The 27,358-nt window shown below is 42.4% G+C and overlaps 1 protein-coding gene across 2 annotated transcripts; it reads right to left on the bottom strand.

Annotated features, from left to right (window-relative positions):
• Positions 1-13,110: 13,110 nt before the first annotated feature.
• On the bottom strand, positions 13,111-16,819 carry LOC118769739 (protein sprouty homolog 1-like). Of its 2 annotated transcripts, none has more exons than XM_036517028.1 (2): positions 16,323-16,819; positions 13,111-14,708 (listed from the first exon to the last, which is right to left on the bottom strand). In XM_036517028.1, the coding sequence occupies exon 2, from the start codon at positions 14,651-14,653 to the stop codon at positions 13,706-13,708; it is 948 nt and encodes a 315-aa protein (XP_036372921.1). In that variant the 5' UTR covers positions 14,654-14,708; positions 16,323-16,819; the 3' UTR covers positions 13,111-13,705. The 2 variants fall into 2 exon arrangements, with proteins under 2 accessions (XP_036372921.1, XP_036372922.1); XM_036517029.1 differs by lacking the exon at positions 16,323-16,819 and adding an exon at positions 15,532-15,783.
• Between the last annotated feature and the right edge of the window lie 10,539 nt (positions 16,820-27,358).

Here is a 27,358-nt window from a genome sequence, read left to right as displayed (position 1 = left end):
TCAGACTTCCATTAAGACCCCTCTTGATCCCTCTGCAAATGCAGGTCACCTGGTTCTCTCAAATTGCATCCCTCCTCTCCTCAGCTCACACTGTGGACTTATGTGATGTGCTCCACCTCTGTGTCAGGCCCTGGAAAGCTATATATTAACCATATATTAACTGTTTGGGTGCTGAGGAAGAGGGTGGCCTGTGGTTATAAAAAAAACTTATGGCACTAAGAATTGTCCTTGCTGTTGCCTCATTTCCGGCAGGTCTGAAATAGATTATGCTAAATAATTATTAATCAGAAATTAATTAAGTATCTGATTAATTATTCTATGAAGCAGACTGAGCTACTATGAGCAATAATTCTATGAAGGGGTGTTCTATATTAAAAGTCTGTGCATTAATTTGTCCTGTCTAAATTTGGTAATTTCTGTAACCTACTGGAGAATAAAATGAAATGTGAGCAAACATGTTTACAGAATTCCTCTTTAGTATTCTATGGCTGTCTCTTGTCCTTTGCCGCCTCCCCCCCCTTTCTACTTTGAGACAGCAAGGAGGACCCTATAGACCAAACGGTCGTTTTTGGCCGCTAAACCGTCTCCCAGACAATGGCACTAAGGAGAGCTCCCTCTTCCTTCCTTCCGGTCGAGTGTTCTGCCTGACTTAACAAACTCAATGTGTCCTACCAACCCTCCCCTCCCCTCCCACATCCCCCCCCCCCGACCCCCTCCCCACCGCCACAGCCGCCGAGTGGACTCAACCAGAGCGACCCAACAAAGGCATGTTCCGATGGGAGGGGCAGCGAAGCTACCACGCTCCAAGTCAACAAGCAGGTTTTATTGAGATTCGGCTGAGGAGAGTGCTCTACACCAATACACAGGCACATACACACACACACACACACACACACACACACACACACACACCCTGGTCCCCATCACCAAGCCAGTCTACAAGTTCCTTTCCTTTCCAGATGAATGACAGCATAACCCCCTTCCTCTCCATTCACAAACTTCACACGATTAAAAACAAGTGTTTATCCAACTGTTTGAGGAAAGGAACAGAGTGTGCATAGGAGTCGTCCCACATGTAACAGTCACAAGTATGACTGGAAATTATGTATTTCACACCTTCAGACCTGCTCACTATTTCTTTGCCTCACAACAACAAAAAACCTTTCAACAACTATGCAAGTGGTTACACACTTACATGCGCTGCATCTGTGTTAAAGCGGAGTCTTGTAAAATCATGACACATCACAGATGTCTTCATAAAAGGATAGTAATCTCATTGCTCTGTATGTCCGTATAGATTTGTCTCCCTCTGACAATATGAAAATTAAATCAGGATTAATGTAGCAAATACATCTATTTTACACACGGTTCACACGGCCGGTTTTCATAAGGCCACAGACAAATCCTTTTTTTACGGACAGGAATTTAATATACACAGAAAGCTTCACGATTTATCTCCCACTGAAAACAGCGTGACAGCTGTGAAATATTTCTCACTACATTTAATTCGCATCACTCCCTTGCAAAGGCCCTTCCAAACAGGATCTGGATGAGGTTGCAAGAAGCATTCAGGAGAACAGTATATCTGCCCTTCTATGGTTGGGATATTGGAGAGTTTTGGCTTCAGCGCAGATTTGCGATTGCTCAGACCAAGGCACATGGCCTCAGAAACACTCTGCGCCGCCATATGTTTTCCATATTTTTGGTCTGTGCAACTTTCTGTGTTTTTCCACGGTTCACCGTTCACAATCATTGCAATTATATGATTTGATTTTTGCAGTCGTGCAAATGGATCACTGTAAATTGTGGAAGTGTTTTTTTTTTTCCCACACGGAATTCATTTAATCCCTGAGGTGACCTAAAGCACACCCCAAATGCAATTTCCGTATTGCATACCCTTTAACCTTTCATTCTGATACTCCTGACCCCAATACCCAAACCTCCACCCCCTCTTCCTGAGTTTCCAACTGAGTCAAGACCCCACAGACTCACACACACACACAGACAAATCCTTGTTCATGAGGACTTGAAAGCTTCTCAAAACATTTCTACCAAACACCATGTGATCAATAAACTTTGTGAACCTCTTTTAAACTTCATAGACCATTTTACATATGTATAAATATCACAACAATACAGACAAGGATACGCACACAGACACACACACACACAGATGTGTGTGCACAGATACTGTGGCGTGTGGCTGTAGCGGAGCGAGTGGGGGGGCAGAGGGTGTGGCTGCCCCAGGCCAACGGTTCTGCCAGTTACAAAGGGACCCACCTTGGGCCCAATCTGCCTGAGTTAACATGCATTTTATGTTGTTTACATGGTGTTTAGTTGAATATTTTGAATAAAGTTTGTTTGTGTGTCTTGATTGCGGCAAAAAAATAAAAAGTCAGACTGAGGGGCGTGATTCCGACCGACCCCTAGCTAAGCTTCTTGCCGCGATATTTATTTTGAGTGAACAGAGACACAAAAGAGTTACAGAAAACTTTATTCACTGTCCAGTATCCTTGTGTAAGTTTACAAACAGAAAAATTACACCCTCTGTTCGAGTCCTAAAGTAGGAACTAGGCTGTCTTGTTTTATGTCCCATCGCCGTCACTGCTTACGGAGCCGCAGTATTTAAAAATGGTCTCACGCAATGAGGTGTGCTGAAATAGCACATCTCATTGTAATCCACATTTCTCTCCGTTCTGCCTTCTGTCTCCTTCTGTAAGTTTCCCCTTGGATCTGTCTTGCATCTCCATACAGCCTATAATAGGGCCCACTACAGGTCCTCGCCCTCTCTGCTATGAACCATCGGCTCCACCCCGGAGTGTGGTCAAAGAGGAATGTGCATAACCTGAGTACTTTTTTTCTGAAGGCCTGACTGTAATTATTTTATAGCAGATGGGCCTTGCTATAATTTTCCTTTCATACTTGCCTCTGTGTAGCCTGACAGCATGGGCCCAGCGGTGGCCCAGCTTGCTCTCTCTCCCCTGCCAAACTCCACAACTCTTCTGTTGTCAGCAGTATCTATCCCTAACATGCATGTGGTAGGGAGTGCGACAATATATAGGCCCTTTTTCATGTTATGGTTCAAAAGATCTCCACATCACATTTTTCTAATATTCCCATTAAAGGCAATGGGGCGTTTGATTGAGGCGAAACTTTGCCTCGTTACTGGCCACCGTGGCAGAGACATCGTAAAGAAAAGGCATTTCCGAGCACCTGGTTTCACTTTTTTCTTTTTCGTGTTCAGGTTCAGGTCGTCTCCAGCTTGACCCACCCCCTCACCTCTCTCCCTCAACACAGCTGTGCTTTGTACAATGAAGACCCCTTTAACAGGTACCATAGAGCAGAACCAGGGAAATACACAGTCTGTATTTCTATTATACCATACAAATCATACTATATTAGACTATACAAATTCTGTTAACTATATCTTTTCTTTTTGACTTGGGACTAGACTTTGACTTTGACTAGAACCCAGATCCACTCCCTCAGAATAAATCTCAGGCCTTGAATTTATGGAAGTCTGTACTGCTGCAACCCTGTAAACTGTTTAAAAATAATACAAAAGATAAGGAGAAATAATTAGGGAAAACAATGCAATTCAGAGACAGAGACAATTTATGACTATGAGGCTTTATAACTCTGCCTAAAGCACTGTAAGCTGCTCTACATGGTGCTTTATTGAAGACAGTGGAGAAGAAGCAGAAGAAGAAGAAGAAGAAAAGGAGGAGAAGGATGGTAATAGGACTACATACTGTGTTCCTTCCTGATCTTGCTAAGGAATTCCAGATGCTACTTGAATTCTTGAACTAAAGAGAATGTTCCGGTGATGAAATCTGGGGATCAGCTATCCAACGACGATGTTTCCTATTTGAGAAACATTGAGACCATTCTTTTGGTTCCATACAATATCTTTCATTCTCACAGACACGAAAGGTTACAAAAGCTTCTCATTAACCTCCACATCTGAGGTAACAATAAGCTGGGAGGAAACCTGTGATGGCTGTAAATATCCAACATCCTTCGCTCCATGAGATCTGCCAATCAACCAGCATTCCACATCTGCATCACAGTGTTGATTGACAGGGCTCTCTCTGTGTGGGAAATTTCTTTTGGCTTGAGATTTTGGGATGCGTTGCTAAAGGGACTTAAAGAAACCCACCGCAGGGTAGATCAACAAGGCACCCCTTCTTAGATTTCCTTTTCGCCATTTGCATTGACACATGTGAAACATGTTTAAAACATTACATTACATGCATTTAGCAGATGCTCCTATCTAGAGCGACTTCCAGCACAATAGAACATACAAATGTATCCATTCAAGTTGAATGAGCAACAGTGTCAGACCAGGCAAAGAAACACATAACTATGACTTGACTAGCATAACGCTAGTCAAGCCCTGACTAGGCAACAGAGACCAAGTATACTACCATACATCAGGCACTAATATTATGCTAATACGCATTAAAAATTGTGACTATTTGAAATGCCAGCATGTTATTCTATATGTCAAGGACACCAGTGGTGTAAAAATGACCTTATAATGACCTGTTTTTTTCTCTATGTGTGCTGTTACTGTTGATTTTTATAGTTTTTACACGTTATTACTTGTGATACCTTATTCTGAACATGAAAGATACTAGCTGTGCATATTTTAATAATGTTGTTTGCACACATATACATCCTACTTATTTATACATTATTTTATCAATGGGTAGCAGAAAATGCTTGGCCTACCTGTGTATTTTTAAATATGGTCATAAAGGGTTATTGGTGAAGGCTGCTGTAGCTGTTTATGAAATGTCAAATGGAAGTGAAATTATTAAACCAAAAGAATGGAAAAGTTTGACTTAGCAGAGGATTGATCATGAGCTTTTTGGTGCATGTATAAGCTGTCACAGACATATGTATTTAACACTATGCAACAAAGGTGAATGAATTCCATCAAGCAACAAATTACCACAACCTCATGGTGTATAAACAATAAGAGAAACAACACCCACCACCCCTACTGTTTTTGCCAAGAGCCATAGGCACATATAGATAGACAGATTCTGCAGTTATTTTTGGATTTTGCAGAATTTTTGAGTAGTAATAATATTACTATAATTATTTTAATCGTTTTGAAATCATATACTTTTTGCCTCCTTCACTGACCAGTCGCTAACTATTTAATGCACTTTGTGGTATTCGGTGTAATTCAAAGGCCACTAATATGCTAAGCCCATCTAAATGTTCTCACTATCTTCAAAAATATTCTCTCTGATAGCAGGGCCATTTACACTGGCCTGCGACCAACTAAGTTAATTATTCCACACAGAATTTGCATGAAGCCATTTCTTATAAAATATATTTGCTTATTTTTACATTGATAAAATTGCACCACTTTTTTCATATAGCAATGATAAATAATAAGAAAAAGACCAATGAAGTCCGAAGCAAAAGCAGCCTATGGAATCGGGGGCCTGACAAGTTCTACATAGAGGAAGATGAAAAGACAGATGAGAAAAGAACTCCCCTGTAATTCCCCAGAGCACTTCTATAGCCCCGTGCCTCAGTGTAAACCCAAAATCAACAACAGATAAGTCTCCTCTGTGTGCCTTCTCTTTGATCTGGGATACCCCCCCCGCCCCCCCAGTCTTCCTCTCCAGCTCATGGAAATGGGGGAATGAGCATACCCCTCTCTCTTCTCTGATCCCCCAACAGAATGCCCCAGTGCTGTGTGTTTCCACAGAAAACCTGGAGCAGGATCAGGGCTGGGGTGTATATGTGCATGTGGGTTGGTGTGTGTGTGTGTGGGGGGGTGTTTATGGTGTGTTTACAATACACATCCATCTAAAGTGTGAGTAGGAAGAAGATTGGAGCCTGGAGCTGCTTTTCACACCCATCTCATAAGACCATCAACAGGCTTCCCTTCTGATTAGAGGATTCACCAGCCCAAAGGACCACATCGCCATGTAGACTTTCAAGTCTGGTTCATATGATTCAGGTTATTGCAGGCAGCTTACACATGCAGCTCAGAGCTGTCCTCAGATCCTGAACATGTAGCCGGACAAAGCGGGAATTTTGCACCTCTTTCTGTTCATAGACAACTGCACACAGCAGAACTGGAGTGTACTGGAGTGGTGGATGTTTAATTCAAGCCACTCATGTAAACACACCCTCAATGCAAAGATTCTGGCTGGTGGGATCTCACCATTTTTTTTCTCCTGTGAGATTTGTCAGATCCACTGTCAGATTTGGCAAGGGTGCAGAATCATGATTTTGGCACGTAGGTCCATGTGTTATGAATGCATTTTTAGGACATTCTGCTGTGGTTGAAATCATCAAAGTGCTTGTGATGGTTTAAGAGAGTTGAGTGTATTTCACCCACATTCTACAAAAGTTGCTTCTTTCATCAGTTTTACCTTGGTCAGACTACATGCATGAGAATGTGGGTGTTTGTTCTGGCATTGGATAATTGTTGATTGAATAATACTGACTGTCCGTGCCTCCTGATTGAGACCTGATATAAATGAGTGAATGTTGTGAAAAAAAGGAGAAGCAAGAAAATAACAGGGATATTTGATTTGAAAGTTTATATTCTTTGGCCTGAACTAGTTTAATCCTTGTTTGATTGATTTTTTTTTACTTGCTGTAACCTGTCATATTTTTAAAGAAAACTTACGTGAGAAGAAATGGACCTGGTGACAGAAATATCACAAGGTGACAGAAATAAAGCCAAAAAACAATGGCACACAAACAATGAGGAAAATGCCTTGCTGTGAGAATGGAGGGTGGTGCAGGGGATGCTATTGATTATAATAGAATGTACTTTTTAATCCCACAAAAAAATCATGCTTTGGGGTGGAAGCCATTTGTAGAGGTGATTATTTATTAATGCAGTTAGGGTTTTTCTGAACATCAGTAAAAAGAAAGTATCTCGTTGGACATACCAAGCCATATTTATAAGTTCCTCCTGTTAGCATGTGCATCATATGTCAATTTTTCAATAGATACTACTGCAGGTGCACTTGAAACTGGGTATATACTTCCGCATGGTTAGTCATGGTTTTAGGGTGGCTTGACAATGATGGTACCAACTAAAAGCAAGCTTTTGCTATATCTTTTGGTGTGCTGTCATGATTAGAAAAAACATACCAGAGAGTTCCAGCCATTTCAGTCTATTAGAGATTTCATCATCCAATTTTCTCTTTTTCTAAAATTGTCCTGATTTCAGTGTGTATCGAGACAGTAAAATAAACATATAATTTGTAATTTTGAGTCCCTGATTCTTGTTATAATGACCTCCAGTCAAATTATAGCATAATGACTCCATGTAACCCTAAACCACTTTCTTTTCTTCTCTTTTATTTTGGCCCCAGCATAAGGCTAGTCAGTGTTAATGAAGCCTGAGAGAGAAACAGGATTTCGGGATTGTCTCTCAGTGCCTATGACCAGCGTGCTATCCTCTCCATTCGCGCCCATTCAAATCCTCTGCCCCAATTGGTTGGCTGTAACTGGAGACAGGGCTCATTGTTGGGCTTGATAATGCCACAGGAACCGGAGACAGGAACAGGGAAAAAGGGCCTTTAATTGCTGTGCTAGAATCAGTTGGTTGTTTGCCTCTGTTCATATCTCTGACCAGACCTACTTAGAGAAAAAGAGAGAGGCCTTTTCAGATTAAAAAGATGGACCCATTAGTTGTTTGAAGATTAGTTATTTAATATGCATTTAAACGTATGACTGTTCTAACGGAGAACAGATTTTCTGATGAGTTACAAGGCAGTATTCAAAATACTACAGATGTGAAATATTTTTATGGCCCAGACTTTGCCTTTACTGAACCTCTACCACACAACTAACTTTAAAAATGTTATGAATGCTGTTTGTGTTGATTAAAAACTTGGCATGTTTTGGTTTGCTTTTCATCTGGAGAATTAATGTTGGAGTGAACCTGGTCCTACAGATGAAATAGGGATTTCATGCAAGAAATATTGGCAAAAACAAATTTTGCAATGAACAATTTGTGTGGGTGATTTATGCAGAACCGAATAACTGACAAATCACAATTTGGCTGAAAGTGTTAAAAACAGAAATTCACACAAGCACTCAGAACATTCGGAGAAGCCAAGAGGGTACACATTCTGAGCCACCCTTGGTGACCTGCTCACCTGTTGACCCCTTGCTCTGCACTCAAGAGTCCACTGCTCGCTAACAATGACTGAAGGGGGGGGCTTTGAGAGTCCTATTGTAATGAACATGGGTGGGGGTGGGAAAGGGGGGGGTTGGGCAAACCAGCAGTGGAGAGGTTAACAGTAGCCCAGACCCCACCTCTGTTCCGGTCCAACACACTGTGCGACCCCCATCCCCCCACCACCCCAAGCCAAGTTCTGAATGCCCTAAAGCTCTGCAAAGCTGTCCCAGTGCCACCATGTGCAATGGGTCACCCAGCTTCAGTGATAATGCCCTGCTCTCTATCTAATCAAGGGCAGGGGGTCACTTCCGAACAACTGGGCAATAAAAGATTATTTCCAGCCATGGAGCAGAGAGGCCTTTGGGGGGGGGGGGGGGTCAAAGCTGTCTGTGTGGGAGGAAGTAAAGTGAAGTGAAAAAAGCTAGCAGACGAGAACCATCTGGCTGGGGTGCATGGTCTAATCTTTTGAAAAAAGCAAAAAATATCAGAGGGGGGAGGAGGGGATCGAAAGTAACCACTCACTCACTCAGACACACACATGCACACACACATACATTGCATTTTTCATATGTAAGCTCTACATTTTATTTTTTGTAGAGTTGGGGGAATATGAAGAAAGTGTATATAAAAAAAATAATAATTTAGATTCATGGGAGTGGGGGCCTGCGAGCGCCTGACCCCAAACTCACACAAGGCCTTCAGGGAGAAGTGAGGCCATGATGTCATCACCGTGGGACTAACTGGCCACGTGCGAGCTCACATCAACACAGTACAGGCACGCACAGATTGGGAGCCTCATGCGCTCAAAGGCAATGTGCTCCAAAGTTCAAGCGGAAAGCCAATTTCAAACGTGTCGCCCTTGCCCTGACTTTTTCTGGTATGTGATTCAGACCCTTTGTTTTTAAGGATGTGATTGAACTCTGAATGAATGTGGAGGCAAACCGCTCAGGTGTGAGCCGTGGCCCTGAGCTGCCAGGTTCTGTGAAAGGCCAAGATTACATTTTGTTTCCAACCGCTTCTATTGGACTGAGACAAGGACTCCTTTGTGAATGGCCTGATGTCATCTGGTAGCATTGTTTTACCCCCATTTAAAAGACAATCAGAAAGTGTGCAGAAGGGAAAGGCATTGATTAAAGGGAGTCGGGGTTGTTACATCTTCAGTCCATGGGCATTTGCAATACAAAGGAGATTACCCTTTGATAGTATCTTGTAGTATCTATGTGCCGGTAAATGAGGTGTCAATGTAGGTGCATTTTGCAAGCAACAGATGGTTTGAGGCTATAGGAAGGAAATCCAATAGAGTTCAATGAGTGAAAAGGTGGGAACATGGAGACAAAATCTTATGAGGAGACAAAAATTGACATGGTTTTCTTTTCTTGTTCTTGTGGGGATACCAGCTGTTTCCTGATCTAAGTTAAAGTGTCGTGGTTTATCCCCATTTTGTCTCTGAACAAAAAACAGAGAGGGTAAATCAATCTCCACATCTCCGTCTGCTCTTTCATCTCAAGATTCTGCTCACAGTCTCCGGACGTAAACTATCTGAGGGTTGTGGGAGAAGAAAGACCAGAAAGTATGTATCAAAGATCAAAATAATGTCTCTTTCAACAGAAACATAGTGCCGATTTCTTTCTTTCATGTTTGTGTGATTTCAAACGCTATGACCAGAGATGACCAGGTTATTATATATCCCCAGCTTTCCAAGCTGTGGGAAACATTGGTAACCATTTTGGTCTACTTTGGTGTGTCAACCAGAAAAAGCAGAAAGCATGACAATTAATAACTGAACAAAATGTTTTATCATAAAAAAGTGGGTTGGAGGAATGCATTACCAGATCATTATTAAGTTGACTAATGCCACATGGGCATTAGTTGCATTTAAAGTTCAGACCTCAGTTGCCAATTTCATTGCATCACAATGGGCAGCAACCAAAATTTTTGACGTGCTATTTAAACCCTGAACATACTTTTAAATCATGACATGAAGCAGTAGTTAACCCAAGAAAACAGTTAATATTTTTCCCCTTTTAAAAATACACACTAGATGCAGAATGTGACCTGCCCATCTGAAAACTTTCCAAGATTGTGATATGGAATTTAACCATTTAGTATTTACAATATAGAAGTTTTATTTCCTCAGGATTATGGGCATGTGGTTATGTCTTTGCCTCTTGCCACTTTGAAAAGACTGGAAACACACATCCACACTGCCACAGATAGGAACAGATGTGCAGCTTGGCCATGTACCCTACTGTTTACTTTGTGAGGGGAGAGAAGCCGTCCTGAATTTCTTCCCCCCTCAGCCTCATCCGCTTTTTAAACGCAAGCGCAAGTCAAAAAAGCAGGCCCCCCTGACACACACACACACACCACCACGACTCACCATCTCCAAACCCCCGACCCCACCCCCACTGCTAATTTCAATTTATATAGCACTACGGAAGTGAGAGAAGACACATGCAGAGAGAGGCTGCCGGAGGCGGCTGTTTGTGATTAATTCTCTCCGCGAATGTTTATGGAAAGCTCTCAGATGGTGGCGGTGGTGTTTCCTCGCAACTGACTGGAAGGCGCGGGTCAGGCGGTTCTGCTGTGACTCAGAGGGTAATCACCAATGTTTGCTCTCTGAGGCCAGCCCCATCACAGCAAGGGGGGGGGGGGTCTACTTCCACTCGCATGGAGAGCTTCTCCGTGGAAGTGAGGGGGTGCTATTTTTACACATGTCCAGCGGAAGAACCGTGACGGGCTCTCGCCCACGCTGCGGAATTGCTTAACGTGCACATGACTCGTTGAGATCTGACACAACACTGACGGCCCCAAATGGGGGGTGGGGGGGGTTTGATCACCTGCACAGTAAATGGGAGAGGCAAAAAAATGCCTTCAAAACAGAATGAACATAATTTGACTGTTGCTTAATTTAGATTGATAAGGGCTCCTGATTTACAAGCCATGCAAACTCCAGCTGTGGCTCACCGTGTTGAAATCAACACACAGATGCTCACAGAATGATCCAGCAAGACCTAAATAAGTTGAATATTTGATTCCTGTTACAGTTCGAACTTTCAGAACACACATCCAGAAATCCAGGGACTGGACAAGTCCACACTCTACCTGAAGCATACAAACCAGAAGCATACAACATGCATCTCTTCCCTTCCAAGCCTTGGCATGCCATTTTTATTAGTGACTTAAACCGGATGCTCCCTGATGCCTATTAGGGTTCCACACGTTATCTGCTGCTAATTAGCTATAAAGTGGAGCTTTAGCCCTCATTGATCTGTTTAAGAGCTCTAAACTGAAACCTGAAAAGTCTTCTATTGTTTTCAAATTGTGCAAGAGGCAGACATGAACTGAGCTCAAGTTGCAGCCCTGAAAGGTAACAGGAAATTGGCAAACCGCTAATCTTCACTAAACTATTCATAGCAACAAAAGCTATGTTCCACCTTAAAAAACAACAAACTGGGTAAAAAACACCCAGAAATTTAAGACATTAGGGATTGATCACGCATGTGCAAACGGAAATTCCTATCAAAAATCAAAGCTTCCCTCGCAAATTATATCCAGCACTTCTCATTTTAAAGAGACATAATACATTCAATACATTCACCACAATCCTATACCAGTTAATCAGGCATCAGTTCAAGGGCTCCACATGTAAAACCTCAAAATGTTGTACACCTATTCCACTCACTGTCACTTTTCAAAGACAACCCCGGTATTTATAGATGTTGACCGTATTCCCAGTCACAGAGATTTCTGTCAGTTTTAGTTCCCTCAAGGTCACACAACTCTTCCTAAGAGAGAGAACAACAGAAAACAGCAGCCAAATGGACTTCACATCAGCGCCTACTGCACAGTTTGCCCAGTGCCTGCAGAAACCATACTATAAAATCAGAGTGCTCCAGGCCATTTGTTATCTTAGGACAGGTGGTCTGTGATTTATATAGGGCCTAACAGTTTGGACCGTTCGCTGTCAATAGACAGCTCCCCCATAATGTCATAAAACCACAAAGAGAAAACTCTTAGGCAGTCCTCAAGTTGACCTTTCCCTGTGTTTGGTTTAGTGGCCAGAAAGTTTGGTCACAGCTAAGCAAACCATTTCACTCTTTCGGATCCTGGTCCATTCAAGTATGAGTAACTTTGAAGGTACCAGACAAAATACAAAATGTTTGGGCAAAACTAAAGTGTTAGACCCAACATTGCAGAGACCTATGAGACTTACAATCTTTTTTGAAATGCAGTACATTTTTAAAAATTGTAATATTATCATGGAGTGTGCCTGACATACTCAGCTCAGATTTTGGGCAAAAAAAATGAGGTGGTACACCTTCATGCAAAAGAAATTAACTGCCTACTAAAAACATCAACATACTGACAAAAATATTAACATTCATTATTCCTGAACAGAAGCCACTTGAAAATAGCCACAACTGCTTCGTTTTGCTGTATTGTACTTGCATGATTGCACCATTTTCATTTTAAGGAACACAAATTCTTCCATTTCTTCTAAGGGGAGAATATTAGCCTCCACAGTGTGAAATCTACACGAGTATGACCATGCCTCATCATTACATTTGAAGCGTTTGACAGGTTTTTTTTTTTTTTTGCTCTATGAAGGCATTTTGTTTGAACTCACCAGTTTGACCAGTAGATAGAAGATCAACAGGTCCACAACAGTTTTTGGAAGAAATAAAGCAAGACACAGGACAGTAAATATTTTTCATTAATTAATATATTTTCTGCATTATAGTTAACAGTTTTTTCTGTTGTGCCACCCTTTAATTTTTCAATAAGTATTGATATTTTGTTATATTCAGACATGAGTAAATTTTCAAGACTGTCTTTTGAAATAAATATCATAAAATAATAGAGCTTCACATAATAAATATTCTTTACAACAAAAAAAGTTTTAGCAGACATTTTTTCTTTTAAAAATAGCCAGAATTTGTCTTTAGGATTTATACATAAAATTTACAAAAGAAAAAAAGGAGGAAAATTGTGTGGATGTGGTCCTTGACAGAACAGAGAAAGAATGTAGAATTTTAAAGTGGGGAGAAGGACATAACTGATGAAAATACTATGAGATAAATGAACTTTCCAAAATGCCAGTAAGCAACACTTAACCACAGCCTTAGTTTGGTGTCAACCAGTTACTTAAAAAAAATCTCGGTTGCTATGGATATCTGGTAACAGCTACATATTGTCTAGATAGTCCTTCACAGATTTTGGTAAGAGGCTGCTCTCACACAAAGCTTGAAGCACAGGGAAACTCTTCCCCTAATGAAAGAAAATCCTTTACAATGAGTGTTAATGAGTATCTCAATAAGATACAATGAAAAGGCAAGGCAAACACTGGTTTGTACTAGAGTTCTTTCACAAAAAAGTGGTTTCATACTCCATGCTTGCTCCGAATATAGACAACTTCTGTGGAGAAAGGAGGGGGTGGGAGGTGCTTAAATTTGGATAGACAATAATAACCATTATTGTTATCGTTATCATTATCGTCTGTGTTTATAAATCCTTCTCTGGTAATGCGAATCAGGAAGGCTTTTCCGGGCTCCCGGGGGAGCGGTTCTCCAGTTTGCAGTAGACCGTGTTGGAGTTCTTGCATCGGCAGCCTGGCCGCTTGACCCGGTCGTAGCAGCCCTGGCAGGTCTTAAGGCAGCCCTTGGCGGGCAGGTAACACAGTAAACAGGGGAAGAGGGTGGACATTAATCCCATGCACAGGAACCGCGAGCAGCAGTGCGAGCGGGAGAGCGAGCAGGGGCTGTCGGCGCACGAGTCCCCCTCGTCGTCATTGGAGCAGTGGTAGAAGATCCCCTTCACCAGGCACATGCAGGTGCCGTGCTCCACCAGGCTCTCGGCCGAGCAGAGGCACTGGCCGTTGCAGGCCAGGCAGGAGGGGAGGGTCCGGGGGGCCGTGCACTCCGCGCATTTGCACTTCCCGCACCGCTCGCAGATGAACTGGTGCCCGGGGGTGTCCTCCCTCCCCGCCGGCTTCAGCGCCTCCTCCTCCGGCGGAGGCCCAGAGGGCTTGGGCTGAGTCCGAACGGCGCGGTCCGCACGGCGGGCCGTCCCGGGCCTCGCTGGTGCCGGGCGCCCCAGCAGCCCGGCCTCGGAGGAGGCGCTGCTGTTGCTCCCCGAGCTGGCTGCGCTCCCCGTGCTGGTGGACCTGCTAAGCACCGGCAGGCGGCCGCCGTGCTGCGCCCGGTGCTCGTAGTTGTTGTTGTTCACATTGACGAGGATGATCTCGTGAGTCCTCTCCTGGGGCTTCTCCGGCCTCGGCGCGGGCCGCGGGACGGGCCTCCGGGCCACAGAGGGCCCTTCCGTGTACTCGTTGCTGGACCGGATGGCCTTGATCTGATCGAGCGAGAGGATGGCCGCCCGCTGGAACTCCCTCTCATAGTCCGCCCTCGGCCGGCTCTCCAGGGACGCCTGCTGGATCACTAGTGGACCGCCGGCATCATGCTGACCTAGGAGCTCCATCTGGGCCAATCACCACTTCCGACATTCACCGAGGACTTGGCGTGCATCTGAAATCCTGCAGAGCCAGCCAAAACAAACAAAAAAAGACAATGAGAACAAAAATACAGACATTGTCTGCACATGGAGGTACAGGGTTCTTATTTTAGACACCTGAGGTACATTTTGATAAAAACAGGGCCTCGTATCAAACAGTATGAGGGAGCTACGATAAATATGCACATTATTTAAACGGTGTGTCATCAATATACTATAATACTTACACACACAAAACCAGGCATTTTCTAATTTCAGTAGTTCTTAAACGTTTTACCGTGCATTGTGGAATCTCACGAGCAAAGCAAGTCGGTTACAATACTGCTGGTGTGACTTTAAACAACTTTCTTAAGAGTAGGCAGATCCAGAGCAGTACAAATACTTCCCGTCCTCATTTGCATATGTAAAGCTAGTTAACATTAAAATGCATCACAGCAACGAACCGAGGACACAGTCCACATTGACAATACAAGCGGCTTCTTCAACAACCGAACTGAATATGTTTGACAGATTTTATCTAAACCCCTTAGACTACACATTCTACGAAAACGACAAGAGAAATTGTTATCAGAGGAAAAACAACACGCCGACATACAGAAAGAAAACGTTTAAATCCGTATCAGCAACAATACGTGCGTACAGAATATTTGGGGCACTGTAGCTTTAAGTACCAAGAAAAACAAGCTCGCGCTGGGATTTTGTGGAACCACGTTTCCGACCTTAAAAGAAACTTTCTGCGCGGTCCATCGACACCATGTTTCAGCAAAATGTAAAACAGCCACATCAAAAACAAACTGTCCGAAAGTATGCTCTAACAACACACACAGGCCATCTGTAGCGCTTACCTTTAATAATTTACTCTCCACAACACGACAAAAACAGTCCTTGTTTGGGGTAGTCTATGCTGCCTTTCGATGCCATCGACAAATATCAAGAAAAAAAATCTCGACCGAATGAATTCTACCAAAAAGTGTAAAGAGTGCTGAAAACGAATTACCCATACCACATGAAGCATAACTCGGTAGCATGTAACGTGTTGTAGCTGTACTTCTAGATACACTGTATCGTATTTCAGTCACAGAACATATGGCCGCACACCAGCGGGTTAAGATGGTAGAGCTGCGCCCTCTGTGAAGGCAATTTGGGAAGTGATTGATAAACATATCCCGGAGACGAGCGGAGAGAGGAAGGAGAAACTTATGAATGAAAACATGCCCCGTGGGGGAGGGGTGTTTGTTGGTTACCGCAGGAGGGCGAGCTCCCTGACAATTAAAGTAAGGCCGTTTTGTTTTCTCTCTCCGCTCAAACGGCTGGTAACCATTGCCTACACAGTAACAAGGCAGAGGCTATTTTGCCGGCAGGAGCAGTTACATGCAGAAAGCAACAAAAGTCGCTTGCTGTGTCTCCATGTACTTGCGTACTTATCTGATCCAGAAACACAAACATATGTTAACTGTTCACGTGCAAAAAATACTGTCAATGTGGAAGTATAAAACCATAGCTATTGCAGTTGGCCGAATAATTTGTTTCCTCAGCTGAGCAACTATCGCACGCTAAATTACAGTTTGTGTAATGAATGTCCACACATGCAACTTTTGTAATGAACGTACACAAAATGTGGAGGAAAAAAACTCACCTATCGGTATATGCAACTGTCCATGTCGAATCCATCAACCAATATACCACGAAGACACATCCATCCAAGAAATTATCAGAATGCATTAAAGTCCGTACATATCACTCGTAAAGATTATTGTAAATCCAGGGCAGAATACGTGCGTTGTCGGGCGATTAGTTTTTCCAAATGCGTGGAAAAATATACCATTATGTCCCAGAAACTGTAAATCCTCAAATGAAGTTAACAGCTAAAGACGTGTGCACCAAACTAGAGATGAACAGAGGCGACGATCTGAAATCGGACAGCGCTATATCACGCAGAGAAAGGTAGCTCAACACTTCAAGCACGCTGGATCCTGTTTTCAAAAAAAAACATGCAAGAAAAATGTGGAAAAATATATTATCAGCAATAAATCCAGTTTCCAGTTGCTCTATTTGGAGTTGTTCTTTTCGTTGCGCAGAAAGTTCCGTCAACAGCAGCCCGCTGTCGTAGACTATCACGCTCTGCGCGCTGCGAGGCTGTCTCTAGCACTGAATGAATGGGAATCTCGAGATCTGTGTTGGTTCGACCGGCCGACTCCCATTGGCCATTCACTCCACTGAGAGAGGATACATCGCATCCGCTCTTAATTCATTGGGCAGCTGTGGGAGGCTGGGCAATGGAGAGATGTGTTCAGTGTTTTAAGGTGGATCAGTTTTTACAGCTTGCAATAAAAGTATTAAGATCTGGTGTTTCCGGCGTTGTGGTATTCTCGTCATCTCCTGCTTTTATGATACTTCCAGAAAAAGGAAAACATCTGCAAATAACTGCATCATTGTTTTACATTTATACAGAGATCCATCGACATTCGGTTTTATAACCATCGATATTCGATTTCTCTGAACATCTAGTAGCATAAAAGTAAATAATAATAATAGTTAAAAAAAAAAAAAAACTTGCAATGTGCAAATACGACGAAAAGCACGTCTGGTGTGGCGTAAAGCTCCTTGATGGCTCGAACGGTTGCATAAGCGTGATTGTGCGTGCGTGCTGCGTTTCTCTGCATTCAAGGCACGTTAAAACGTGACATTCCGGAGCTACCTTAAGAAAAAGAACCCGGCGAGGGAGAAAAAGAAAAGATAAGATGCCCCGCTCAGTTCTTGACGGTCTGGTTTGATTGGTGTCAAGGATGCATTACATCCGGACCCATGACAATGGGAAGTTCAATACAAAGTCAATCTCTCCCATTCAAATGGGAAATAAATAGATAAATGACCTTTACTGCATCCATATGTTCACCAAAGCTCTCGGAACATCCCGTATTTTAACAGATAAACGAAAACATTTACGACTCTTTGTGAACATATGTGAGCTATTTATTCTTTACTCCAGTTTAGCTATAAACTGACCTTTGAAATCCTTATATTGATAATGAATTGCAATAGAAGTGGAGCCAGCACAGCAAAAAATGCAACATCAAAGGCAACTGAAACTTGTGCCGGAGACAAGGATGGAAAAGACACATTAATTACTGCAATTAATTAGATTATTGCCAATCAGCAAATTAGTATTAAGACAATCATCCGTTAACGCAATCAACAAAACGTCTGTTAGGCGTGCTGTTTGTATAAACTTTTTTTAAATGAATTCATTTGATGAATTGGAGGCTGTCTTCTGAATGTAATATTGTACACAACATTACCGACGGAACGCATGTCAATAACCGGGGAAATGCCATTATCTATCTTTTTTGTTGTATTACAAATATTCTACTCCTGACCCCGTAACAAAATTACAATGGAATTTATCGCCCTCCAAAAAGTTATTTATGAATATATTTATTAATTGTAGAAAATTGGACATTGCAATTCATTGCCCCATATCACGGATTTGATAATGCCTACAACTTTTTCTTTTCAAAAGAAAAATAGCTAAGGATAGGATTCACTTCGCATTCACTTATGTTTTTCACTTACTCAAATAAAGTGAGGGGTGTTAACATTAAAGCTATTCCTACAGCTTGGCCGTCTGCATTGCACTGCATCCTATCGCGACCTTAAATGTACATTACTCAATCATTATTAATTGTAATAAATAAATAAATAAATGTAAAAAATAAACAAAATAAAATGCTTACATGCAACTATTGATACTGATATTTGTGAGTATATTACAAAAATCTAAATTAATGCTCGTAGGAGACTACAAACTATGATTTCTGTCTGTGCATTTCCCGTTATAGTGTGATGTGTTTTCATACACGAATGGTTGAGGGAAAAAATACATGAAGGGTTGAATTCAAGACAATAAATGCCTAAAAACATAGGCCAGTCTTAATTATCATTCCGTGTGGCTGAACTGGCCTTCCCTTGTTTCAACTGGTTACAAGGAAAAAGGGCCGCTTAGCACACATTTCGAGGTTCACTCCACAGCTTTGTGTAACTCCATTCAGGAAGGGAGGGAGTCATCTCATCCCTTTTCCCTCCCCGGTCTTGCTCAGTCATAATTTCATCCTCGCCATTATAAGATGTGTCTGCATTCCGGTCCGGTCCATGAACGGCTCTGGAATCCGCAGCCTCGCTGCGCTGCGAATTACTTCCCATGATGCACCGGGCTACCAGAGTCTTTTGAAGGGCCAGCGGTGCAGCCTCCCGTGAGACTGCAGTTATCTGGGTCAGAGGACGGAGTAGGAGCAAGCGGATCGCTCTGACCAGCATTAGACTATAAAGCACTGGCAAATGCAGTCTTAGCTCCTATACCTACTACTACTACTACTACTACTAATAATAATAATAATCATCATCGTCATCATCAGGTGATTTAAACACAAACTGATGTCCTGATTAGATCGGATCGCTCTGACCAGCATTAGACTATAAAGCACTGGCAAATGCAGTCTTAGCTCCTATACCTCCTCCTCCTCCTCCTACTACTACTACTACTACTACTACTACTAATAATAATAATAATAATCAGGCGGTTTAAACACAAACTGATGTCCTGATTAGATCATAACATTTCCTTTAGAGATTTCTTGCACTAAAAAAAAAACAGTTTTTAAACATTTTTATATTATTTGTATGGCTCTTGAGGTCTGGTGAAATGAAAGTGACAGAATATGACAGGTGTATTACACAATGCAGCTCTCAGATCAGAGGTAAACATGGCTAGCCTGTGCTTCCGTTTTCCCTTTGTTGTCAGAATACCAACATTATTGCACTTGTCTTCAGGGTTTAGCACTCGAGGCTGTTCAAAGAAATGCACTGGCTTCTGAGCACTGCAAGAATTTGGCAGCGATGAACCAGCCCATGGTATGTAAAGACAAACATTCATAGAGATTAGGGAAGAACCCAGAGCAGTACACTCCCACGCCTGCTAGGTGCTTCACCTGCATGCAGCTATTTGTCCAATATGAAGAGCTAAAAATAAATAAACAGAGCAATATTTCATTCAGTGGTTAAGCTGATATGCAGGATATACACAAACTCAACTTGCGTTTATCACTTGTGTGCAAAATATGTGTGCCTGTGTTTTTCCCTGTGTTGGGACACCAGGGGTATTGAGGATGTATTGATAATTTTGGTTGTTGTCTGTCAAGTACTCCTCATTTTCTTACAACACGATTCAGTTGGTGGAGGACACCGTAAAAGAGGTGGAAACATGTTCTTCAATGCACTGTTGTGTCAATGTACTAAGGTACTGACTATCAAAAATTCTTGTATGTTGTGACCTTTTTGGAGTGACAAAAATTTTGAGCATTGTCTTAACAGCGCATAAAAAATGAGAAGAACTTGCATGAATGAATCAGTACATTAAAGCATCGACAAACTTTTAAAGCAAACGTTCATAAATAAATGCAATATCTTTCCACATGCCCATCAAATAGATGACAGCACCAGCTGAAAATTGTAATGGCAGTTTTTTTTTTTTTTCATTTTGCACATTGATGCAGCAGTCCAAAATGTTGGCACCATTCAAAGAATGTCTGGCACTCCTCAATCTTTTCACTCTCCTTGGAAGTGACTCACCCAAAAGCCCTGCGCAGAATTCCCCAAATCTCACAGCGTGCATTTTCAGGGCGTTGATTGCATCATTCATCAAGTGTGATCAAAACAGGCCCTGCTAACTCCTCGCCTTCGAATGCAAGTCAGCCAGTGTAGAACGCGAGGGCAACCAACACCGGCTGTGCACCTGCTGTCTGCAAAACAATGCCAGTGACAAAAATAAGGGCGCTGTCTGCTTTATCACGTTTAACAGAAGACAACTTACTTAGTTACTTGAAAGAAAGAGAAAGCTGTTAGCTATCTACTCTGTGTAACTGAATACTGGATTAAATGGTTAAAATTGTTGTTGAAAAGATGCCTTGTGTCACACGCATTAAAAACTGTAGGGCAGCGTGAAGGCCTGATGAGTCATTTAAGTCTTAACCTCTAAAGCTGGCCTGTGCCTGCTGCAGATTGCAGTGTACTGAATGTGTGTGCACCTGTTCTGGAACATCCCTTAAGATGGCGGCTGTTGACTTTTCCATTCTCACATGCGCCTCGCAGTTAGTAAATCTTGTGATTTGGTGCGCACCAAGTGGTCCCTGCTAGGCTGACAGGGCCGATCAAACACGTTCCCCTAGGTCAAATTCCTTCACAGAACCAAGCAACAATGTGACGCAAAAAATGAACAGGAAAATGTAAAAAGATGGCCAGTCAGCTTCACATCAGTGCTGACATGCTGGCAGCGGCATGATTTGAACAGATTTTGCCCGGGCTTCTGCAAGTGTGACATTTTTCCTAATCAGCGTGCAGTATGAAAAAAAGTCACTGTTGAACAAAGCTGGCTGTCTTGTCTGGGCAGGTGCGAGCCAGATGTCAGGAAATGGCTTTTCCTTTCTTGCAAGAAGCCAAAAAAGCGCGGGACAGACTGTAAACAGTGATGACGGCTAATTCTCATCAAATGTCTACCCATCAGTCAGGATGTGACGTCTGTTGTCTGAAGCAAAGATACACAACAGTGAAGACACGAGACGTATGAGTACCTCCATTGCACTTGCAGGATGAATGGGGCCATGTCGTAGACAAGATGGAAATTACGCACATGTACCCACGCCAACATATAATCTCAAGACCAGACATACTGCATTCATTCTCATGCACTAATCTAAAGTTCAAACTTTGCTGATGAGTGAATGGTTCCTGTATAGCATCTTTGGCAAATTGCATGAGCTTTTTTCCCTCCCATTGCTTACCAGTTTGTTATGGACACACAAACATACACATGTACACACAAGTGAAAATCTAAACATACAAATTAAGATAATCTCTGGCCGAGTGCTTGTTTTGATTGCTGGAACATTCGTTACGTACGTTAATTGTGGCATCATGGAATTTGGGAGGTAAGCCCCAATGTAAACAGAACGGGGCATCATGATTGCAGCAGTAAAGGTGGGGTGATTAGTATGGGAGTGGATGGGGGACTGCAGGAGGGATATATATTTGAGAAAAGAGTCAAAGTGTGTGCGTATTCACAGAAGCGTCTTACATTGCACTTTTTCTGTATTCACAATGGCATTGGTTATTATAGTATGCTGTACACATGCCTCATCATTTGCTCTGGACAAAAGTATTAGTCAAATGGCGAATTGTAAATCTACACAGCAGGCACTGAGAATCTGAAGGGAGCAGCAATTACTTTCACATCTCAGCTCTGCACCAGAGGGGAACATCAATTCGTGGTTTACGTAGGAAGGAAAAAGACAGGATTGCACTTCAGGAAGCAGTTTTCCCACTCAAATGTAATTGGCTCAAGCCACTTATGTACAAGTTAATTAACAATGCCCCTTTTTTCAACTTTCAGTGCAACGTTTACCCTTCTGAAGGGATCCTCTCCAAATTCTGCAGCATCTAGACATTGCTATGAAAAACAAATGTTCCTTGCTTCATTCCTAATTATCTGCAGGATATAAGTTTTTTTTTTTTTCAACATTTTCCCCAGTGGAAAATATGACACAAAGCGCATTGCACTGTAGTTAAGCATAATGCTTAGTTAACTCTAAATCACTAGACAGGAACTTCACATCCCTGAACATCTGTTATTTTGGGTGGAAAGCCAAGTTTTGCATAGTGGAGAAGAACAGGACACAGTCGTAAGCCTATGTGAGCATGTTCATGATGGTGTTTGATGTGAGGAAACCAGAGTTCATTAAGAGTACAATTCAGGTGTTTTTAGGTCAGAAACATGGACCATGGACTCCTCTGCTGTACAGAATTACTGCATAGCATCCCTTCTCTGCTTCCAAAACCCCTGAACAAACTGTTTTTAATCACTTGTACCTTTTTCTCACACAGAATGAATGACCTGCAAGTCCCCATTTTGTCTGATTTCAAAGCTGCCCACTGTACTGAAATGGTTCTCTCTCCATCACAGATGCACTCCTACTCTGCTGTCATGATTCTGCGATTCTCGCAGTGATGGGCATCTCAGGCACTGTTCAATGCTGCTTTTTAGTGTTTCTTCCTACCTCTCTGGGTCCTCCTACCAGGTGGCTTGGGCCCTATCAACCCTTTGTAGCCTTTCAACAGGAGTCCCCCAGGGCTCGGTACTCGGCCCCCTTCTGTTCTCACTGTAAATGAGATCACATTATTTCTTCCCATGGTTTCTCATATCACTGTTATGCTGATGATACTCAACAATTTCTCTCTTTTTCCCCATCTGACACTCAGGTTTCATCAGGCATCTCAGCTAACTGACGTCTTGCTGTGGATGTCTAATCATCACCTGAGGCTCAGCTTGACTAAGACTGAACTTCTCCATATCCCAGCTGTCTCCTGTCTCGCAGGCCCTAATCATCACTCTAGAAAACACTACTGTGTCAGCCTCCCAGAATGCCAAGGGCATCCAGGTGACACTCGACAGTGGACTAACATTCATGGAGCACATTGTGGTTTTCAGTAGGTCCTGCAGATTCTTCCTATACAACAGAAGAACCTGTCCCTTCCTCACACCCTACTCAACCCAGCTCCTTTCGTGACTACTACAACTCCCTCCTTGCTGGCATCCCTGCATGGGTGATCAGACTCAGCAGAAACCTTTTGCTCAGTTGATGCACAGTCTCTCACACATCTCATCCTTCTTCAACTCCCCACGCTGACAACCATCAACGGCTCACATCAGTTTCAAAGCATTGGTGTTATTACCAAATGTATTCTTGTTCTAATAAACGTCATCTTATCTCAGCGTGACTGTGGAAAACAGTTTGTATTTTTTTTTCTTTTTTACCAACAACTGAACTAAGCACAGTAAATGAGAAAAAACATGTAAGAACAATCTTTATTTTCCTGTATGATCTAAAATATTACATAAACATATATGATCATAAATGCATAACCATATATGCCACAATCACACAAGCCTGTAACCTGTTATTTATTAAAATAAGGACAAAAAATGGGTAAAAACAGTTTGAGCCTTAGGGCTTCACATTGTGAATTTATAAAGTTCAAAATATGCTGGAACTGTCTAATTCTGACATTCATGTCGTATAAAAGCTCAAACCACAAAAGTCTTGTTTTCAGTCATTTGCTTTGATTGGTTACACTTCAAAAAATGAATTGTCCCCGTCAAAAAAAGTTTAGAGAGACGAGTCCATGGACAATTTAGCGGCTGTCATCGTTTTTCCGGCCTGTGAGAGGGAAAATGGAAGCCCTACTGAGAACATAATGACAAGTTTCTGCAGGTTGGAAGTCATTTACTTCTGTTCTTTGTTGGTAATTTAATTGGGCCGAGCAGGCTGAGTAATCTGACCTCTCCAAACGGTTGCTGCGGTGAGTGCCTCACAACGAAGCCAGCGGGGTTCTGGGGAATGAAGTGGAGTTCCGCTCGATGACATCACGGCCGGCGGCAGAGGAAGCGGATTCCTCGGGGGCTGAGGCAACGCATCCAATGATTATGAGGCCGCAGCGTGAGTCCAAATTCCTCAGAGAACTGTCTGCTGGACCCAGTCCAGGAACCATGCTTGACTGACCTTTGGCCCTCGACTGTTTTTCAAACTTTGGCAAGAATGCATGCACTGTGGGGAGAGGAAATGTATATTTGTGTGTGTGTGTGTGTGTGTGTGTGTGTGTGTGTGTGTGTGTGTGTATGTGTGTTTGCGTGCGTGTGTGTGAAATAGTCTGCATCTACATCACGCACATAGATATGTACGTTACTGTAGAATGATCATGGACACAGACTAAGCTAAGATGGCAAACACTCAATTAAAAAAATTGTAGGTGTGGGTGAAGGTGTGTTACTTGCAGGTGCTGCTTTTTATTAGCACTAACTGTCACCAGCTTTATCAGTTAGCTTTGCCTAGATATCATTGTTCGGTCGATGTGTGTAAAAGGGTTGACTACATTGGGCCAAGTGGGAGTGGGGTTGGACATCTTGGGGGTAACTGATGGTGTAGTACAGGGGCAGGGGAGAAGAAGCAACAGGAAATGAAGAATGTAAATGTGAAGGATGAAATTAAGTTTGCAACATAATGGTTCATAGTGAAGCATTTTGCATTGAGACAATTAAAGACACAACCTGTGACCTTGACCTTATATCCAAACAAGGCAGTGTCAATCATATCAGGGCTTCAGGGGTGTTTCACTGACATATGCAGAATAAAAATGACCATTTACTAGGGAAATGGCTCAACAATATGCAGTCCGTACACAGACTTGATTCCCAGGTGGGTACTGCTGTTATACCCAGGAGTTAGTGTCTAACCCTCAGTGCTGCAGTAAAAGGTAACTGTCCAGCTGTATAAATGGACAATAGATGAAATATGAGCTGTACAATTCACCCCAGGCAAGGATTTCAGCCAAGTAAATAAACACTATAGTGTAATTTTTATACGCTATTTTTGGCAATATTTTCCAAAGTAACAAGCACATATTTCCCGAATTGTTTCCAAAAATAATGGAAAAACAGTGCCAAGGAAGGTCCTAATAAACTATCACAAGAAAAGGTTGGATCTGCTACAAAGTCATGTAAGGTCCAGAAAATAGTTTCCGAAACCAGTAATAAACTGTTTCACCAGTAATCATGCCGCTCCTGGTGAGAATCAATTTGAAGGATACCAAGGGTTGTTCTGTGAAAATAATTGAATAAAATACTAGACTGGACTTTTACAGGATAAATTTTCAAATGCTTGTTATTTTCTTCTAAGGACTTACATGTATTTGATAAAAACATATGTGTGACGATAAGGAAAGGTAAAGTACTGATCAATTCTCAGATATTGACCTGGATCCCCATTAAACAGCACACGGCATCAGTACAACGCATTTCACTTCTGGACACATAGAACTTTCTTCTCAACAATCCTACCATCAGTGTTAAGTATGCATAGTAAGGATAGCTATACTTTTCAACACTCAAGACTACATTGTAGTTGTAAATGTAGTTATGATTAAGCAGCGATAAGTGCATTGTACAGCATCAAAATATGTACTCTTGATGTCCAGTGTAACATTATTACATGTTAGAAGATTACGGCAGTGACCAGGGTTGCCAGATTGAAATTTCACACATAGGCTGTAATAGGCTCTGTTGCCATATCACCTATGTTACCCTCTCAGCAGCACAACTTTTGTGGAACTTTCTGAATCTGGAAGTCCTGGCCTCCACATTAATAGCACAATGATTCATAATTTTTAATGCTGGGATAAATGTCAGGTGTAAATTTAGTGACATATAATGGGGTTATTAACACTTTATTATGCATTTATGCCTAAGACAGATTTTTTTAATGTTGCCATCTCCTTCAACCCTAGACAATGTGCCCACTGACAGCTCGATTTTACTTTCAATTGAGCCAGTATTCCTTGCAGACATTTGCTTCCTCTCATAAACCTGCACACCTATCAAAGCAGGTCTCACAAAAAAGACCCTGTCACTACCCTTTTCAGGAGACACTTTTTTTTAACTCTCTCTTCGTACGCTCGAAATCGCACCGATTACATTGGCCCTAAAAGAGTTCTTAAGCAAATGAAAAATATTGACCTCCATTCTGAAAAAGCACTGCTTCCAATTTTCGGGAGGAAATTAAATAATGTGTAAATCAAACAGAGGGTCTCGTGCCCGGCCTGGAGTAAAACGCTTCATCCTCTAAAGGCAAAGAGGAAGTGTGTGCTGCCGCAGGGGAAATGCCAAGGGAAATACTGCCGAACCTCAGCCCCATATGAAACTGGTTTAGGATAATCGAGTCCGGGGAGGGTGGGATTGGGGAATGCAAATGGGATAATGGCTCCGCTCACTTCCAGTAAAGACCTACGAGGTGACAGGGCCAGTAGCAACACAACCCTGTGGCAAAACCCCCTGTGGAAGGCGGGGGTGGATTTGGGCTTGCGGATATTATTTGGCCAAAGAAAAACAACAAGCAACAAGACAAAACTAAAGACATGCTGGTTGGCGTGGGCGATCGTCGCAACTTATTACGTTCCGTTTTTTCGCGGTGGAGAACGACGATGATTATAACGGGGGGGGGGGGGGGGAGCTAACACTGGAGTCGGGGCTTAATCCGCAGGAAATGCGCGGCTATAACCTTAATTAACGGCTTGTGCTTTTGGCAGGCGGAGCCGTGCGCTGTGAAGACGGCCTCAGACTCCTGCCCAGACACCCCCGGTCTCGGGTGTTTTGACTTCTCAGCTATGCAGCAGGATATGACCCTAAATCTGAACATGGATCTTTTAAGCAGCTCTGAATTGGCGCATAGACGGCAGTCCAGTGGTACGTGCCATAGCAAACGAACGAATCTCACAGCCATGCGACTATGGAAGTACTAAAGGAAGGCAGTCAGGTCTGAATGTGGCTGTTTGCAGCCGGAAAAAAATGTGGATATTTCACAGTCAAGAAAAAAATCCAATAAAAGTGGCACTGGAATATAGCACTGAGAACTAAGAACACAACAAAATGTAAATCTTACTAGAAGATATGGCTTCGCCTTAAATGTTTAATATGTTTTTTATACACAATATTCAAATTTTTACGATATATTTTTCTTTGGTTGCAATTAGGCAATAGATAAAAAAGTCATCCAGGGATATTATTCAGTATGG

The sequence above is a fragment of the Megalops cyprinoides genome, chromosome 22 (assembly GCF_013368585.1).
Source record: "Megalops cyprinoides isolate fMegCyp1 chromosome 22, fMegCyp1.pri, whole genome shotgun sequence".
Lineage (NCBI taxonomy): Eukaryota > Metazoa > Chordata > Actinopteri > Elopiformes > Megalopidae > Megalops > Megalops cyprinoides.
This window is presented reverse-complemented; position numbering and strand designations above follow the sequence as displayed.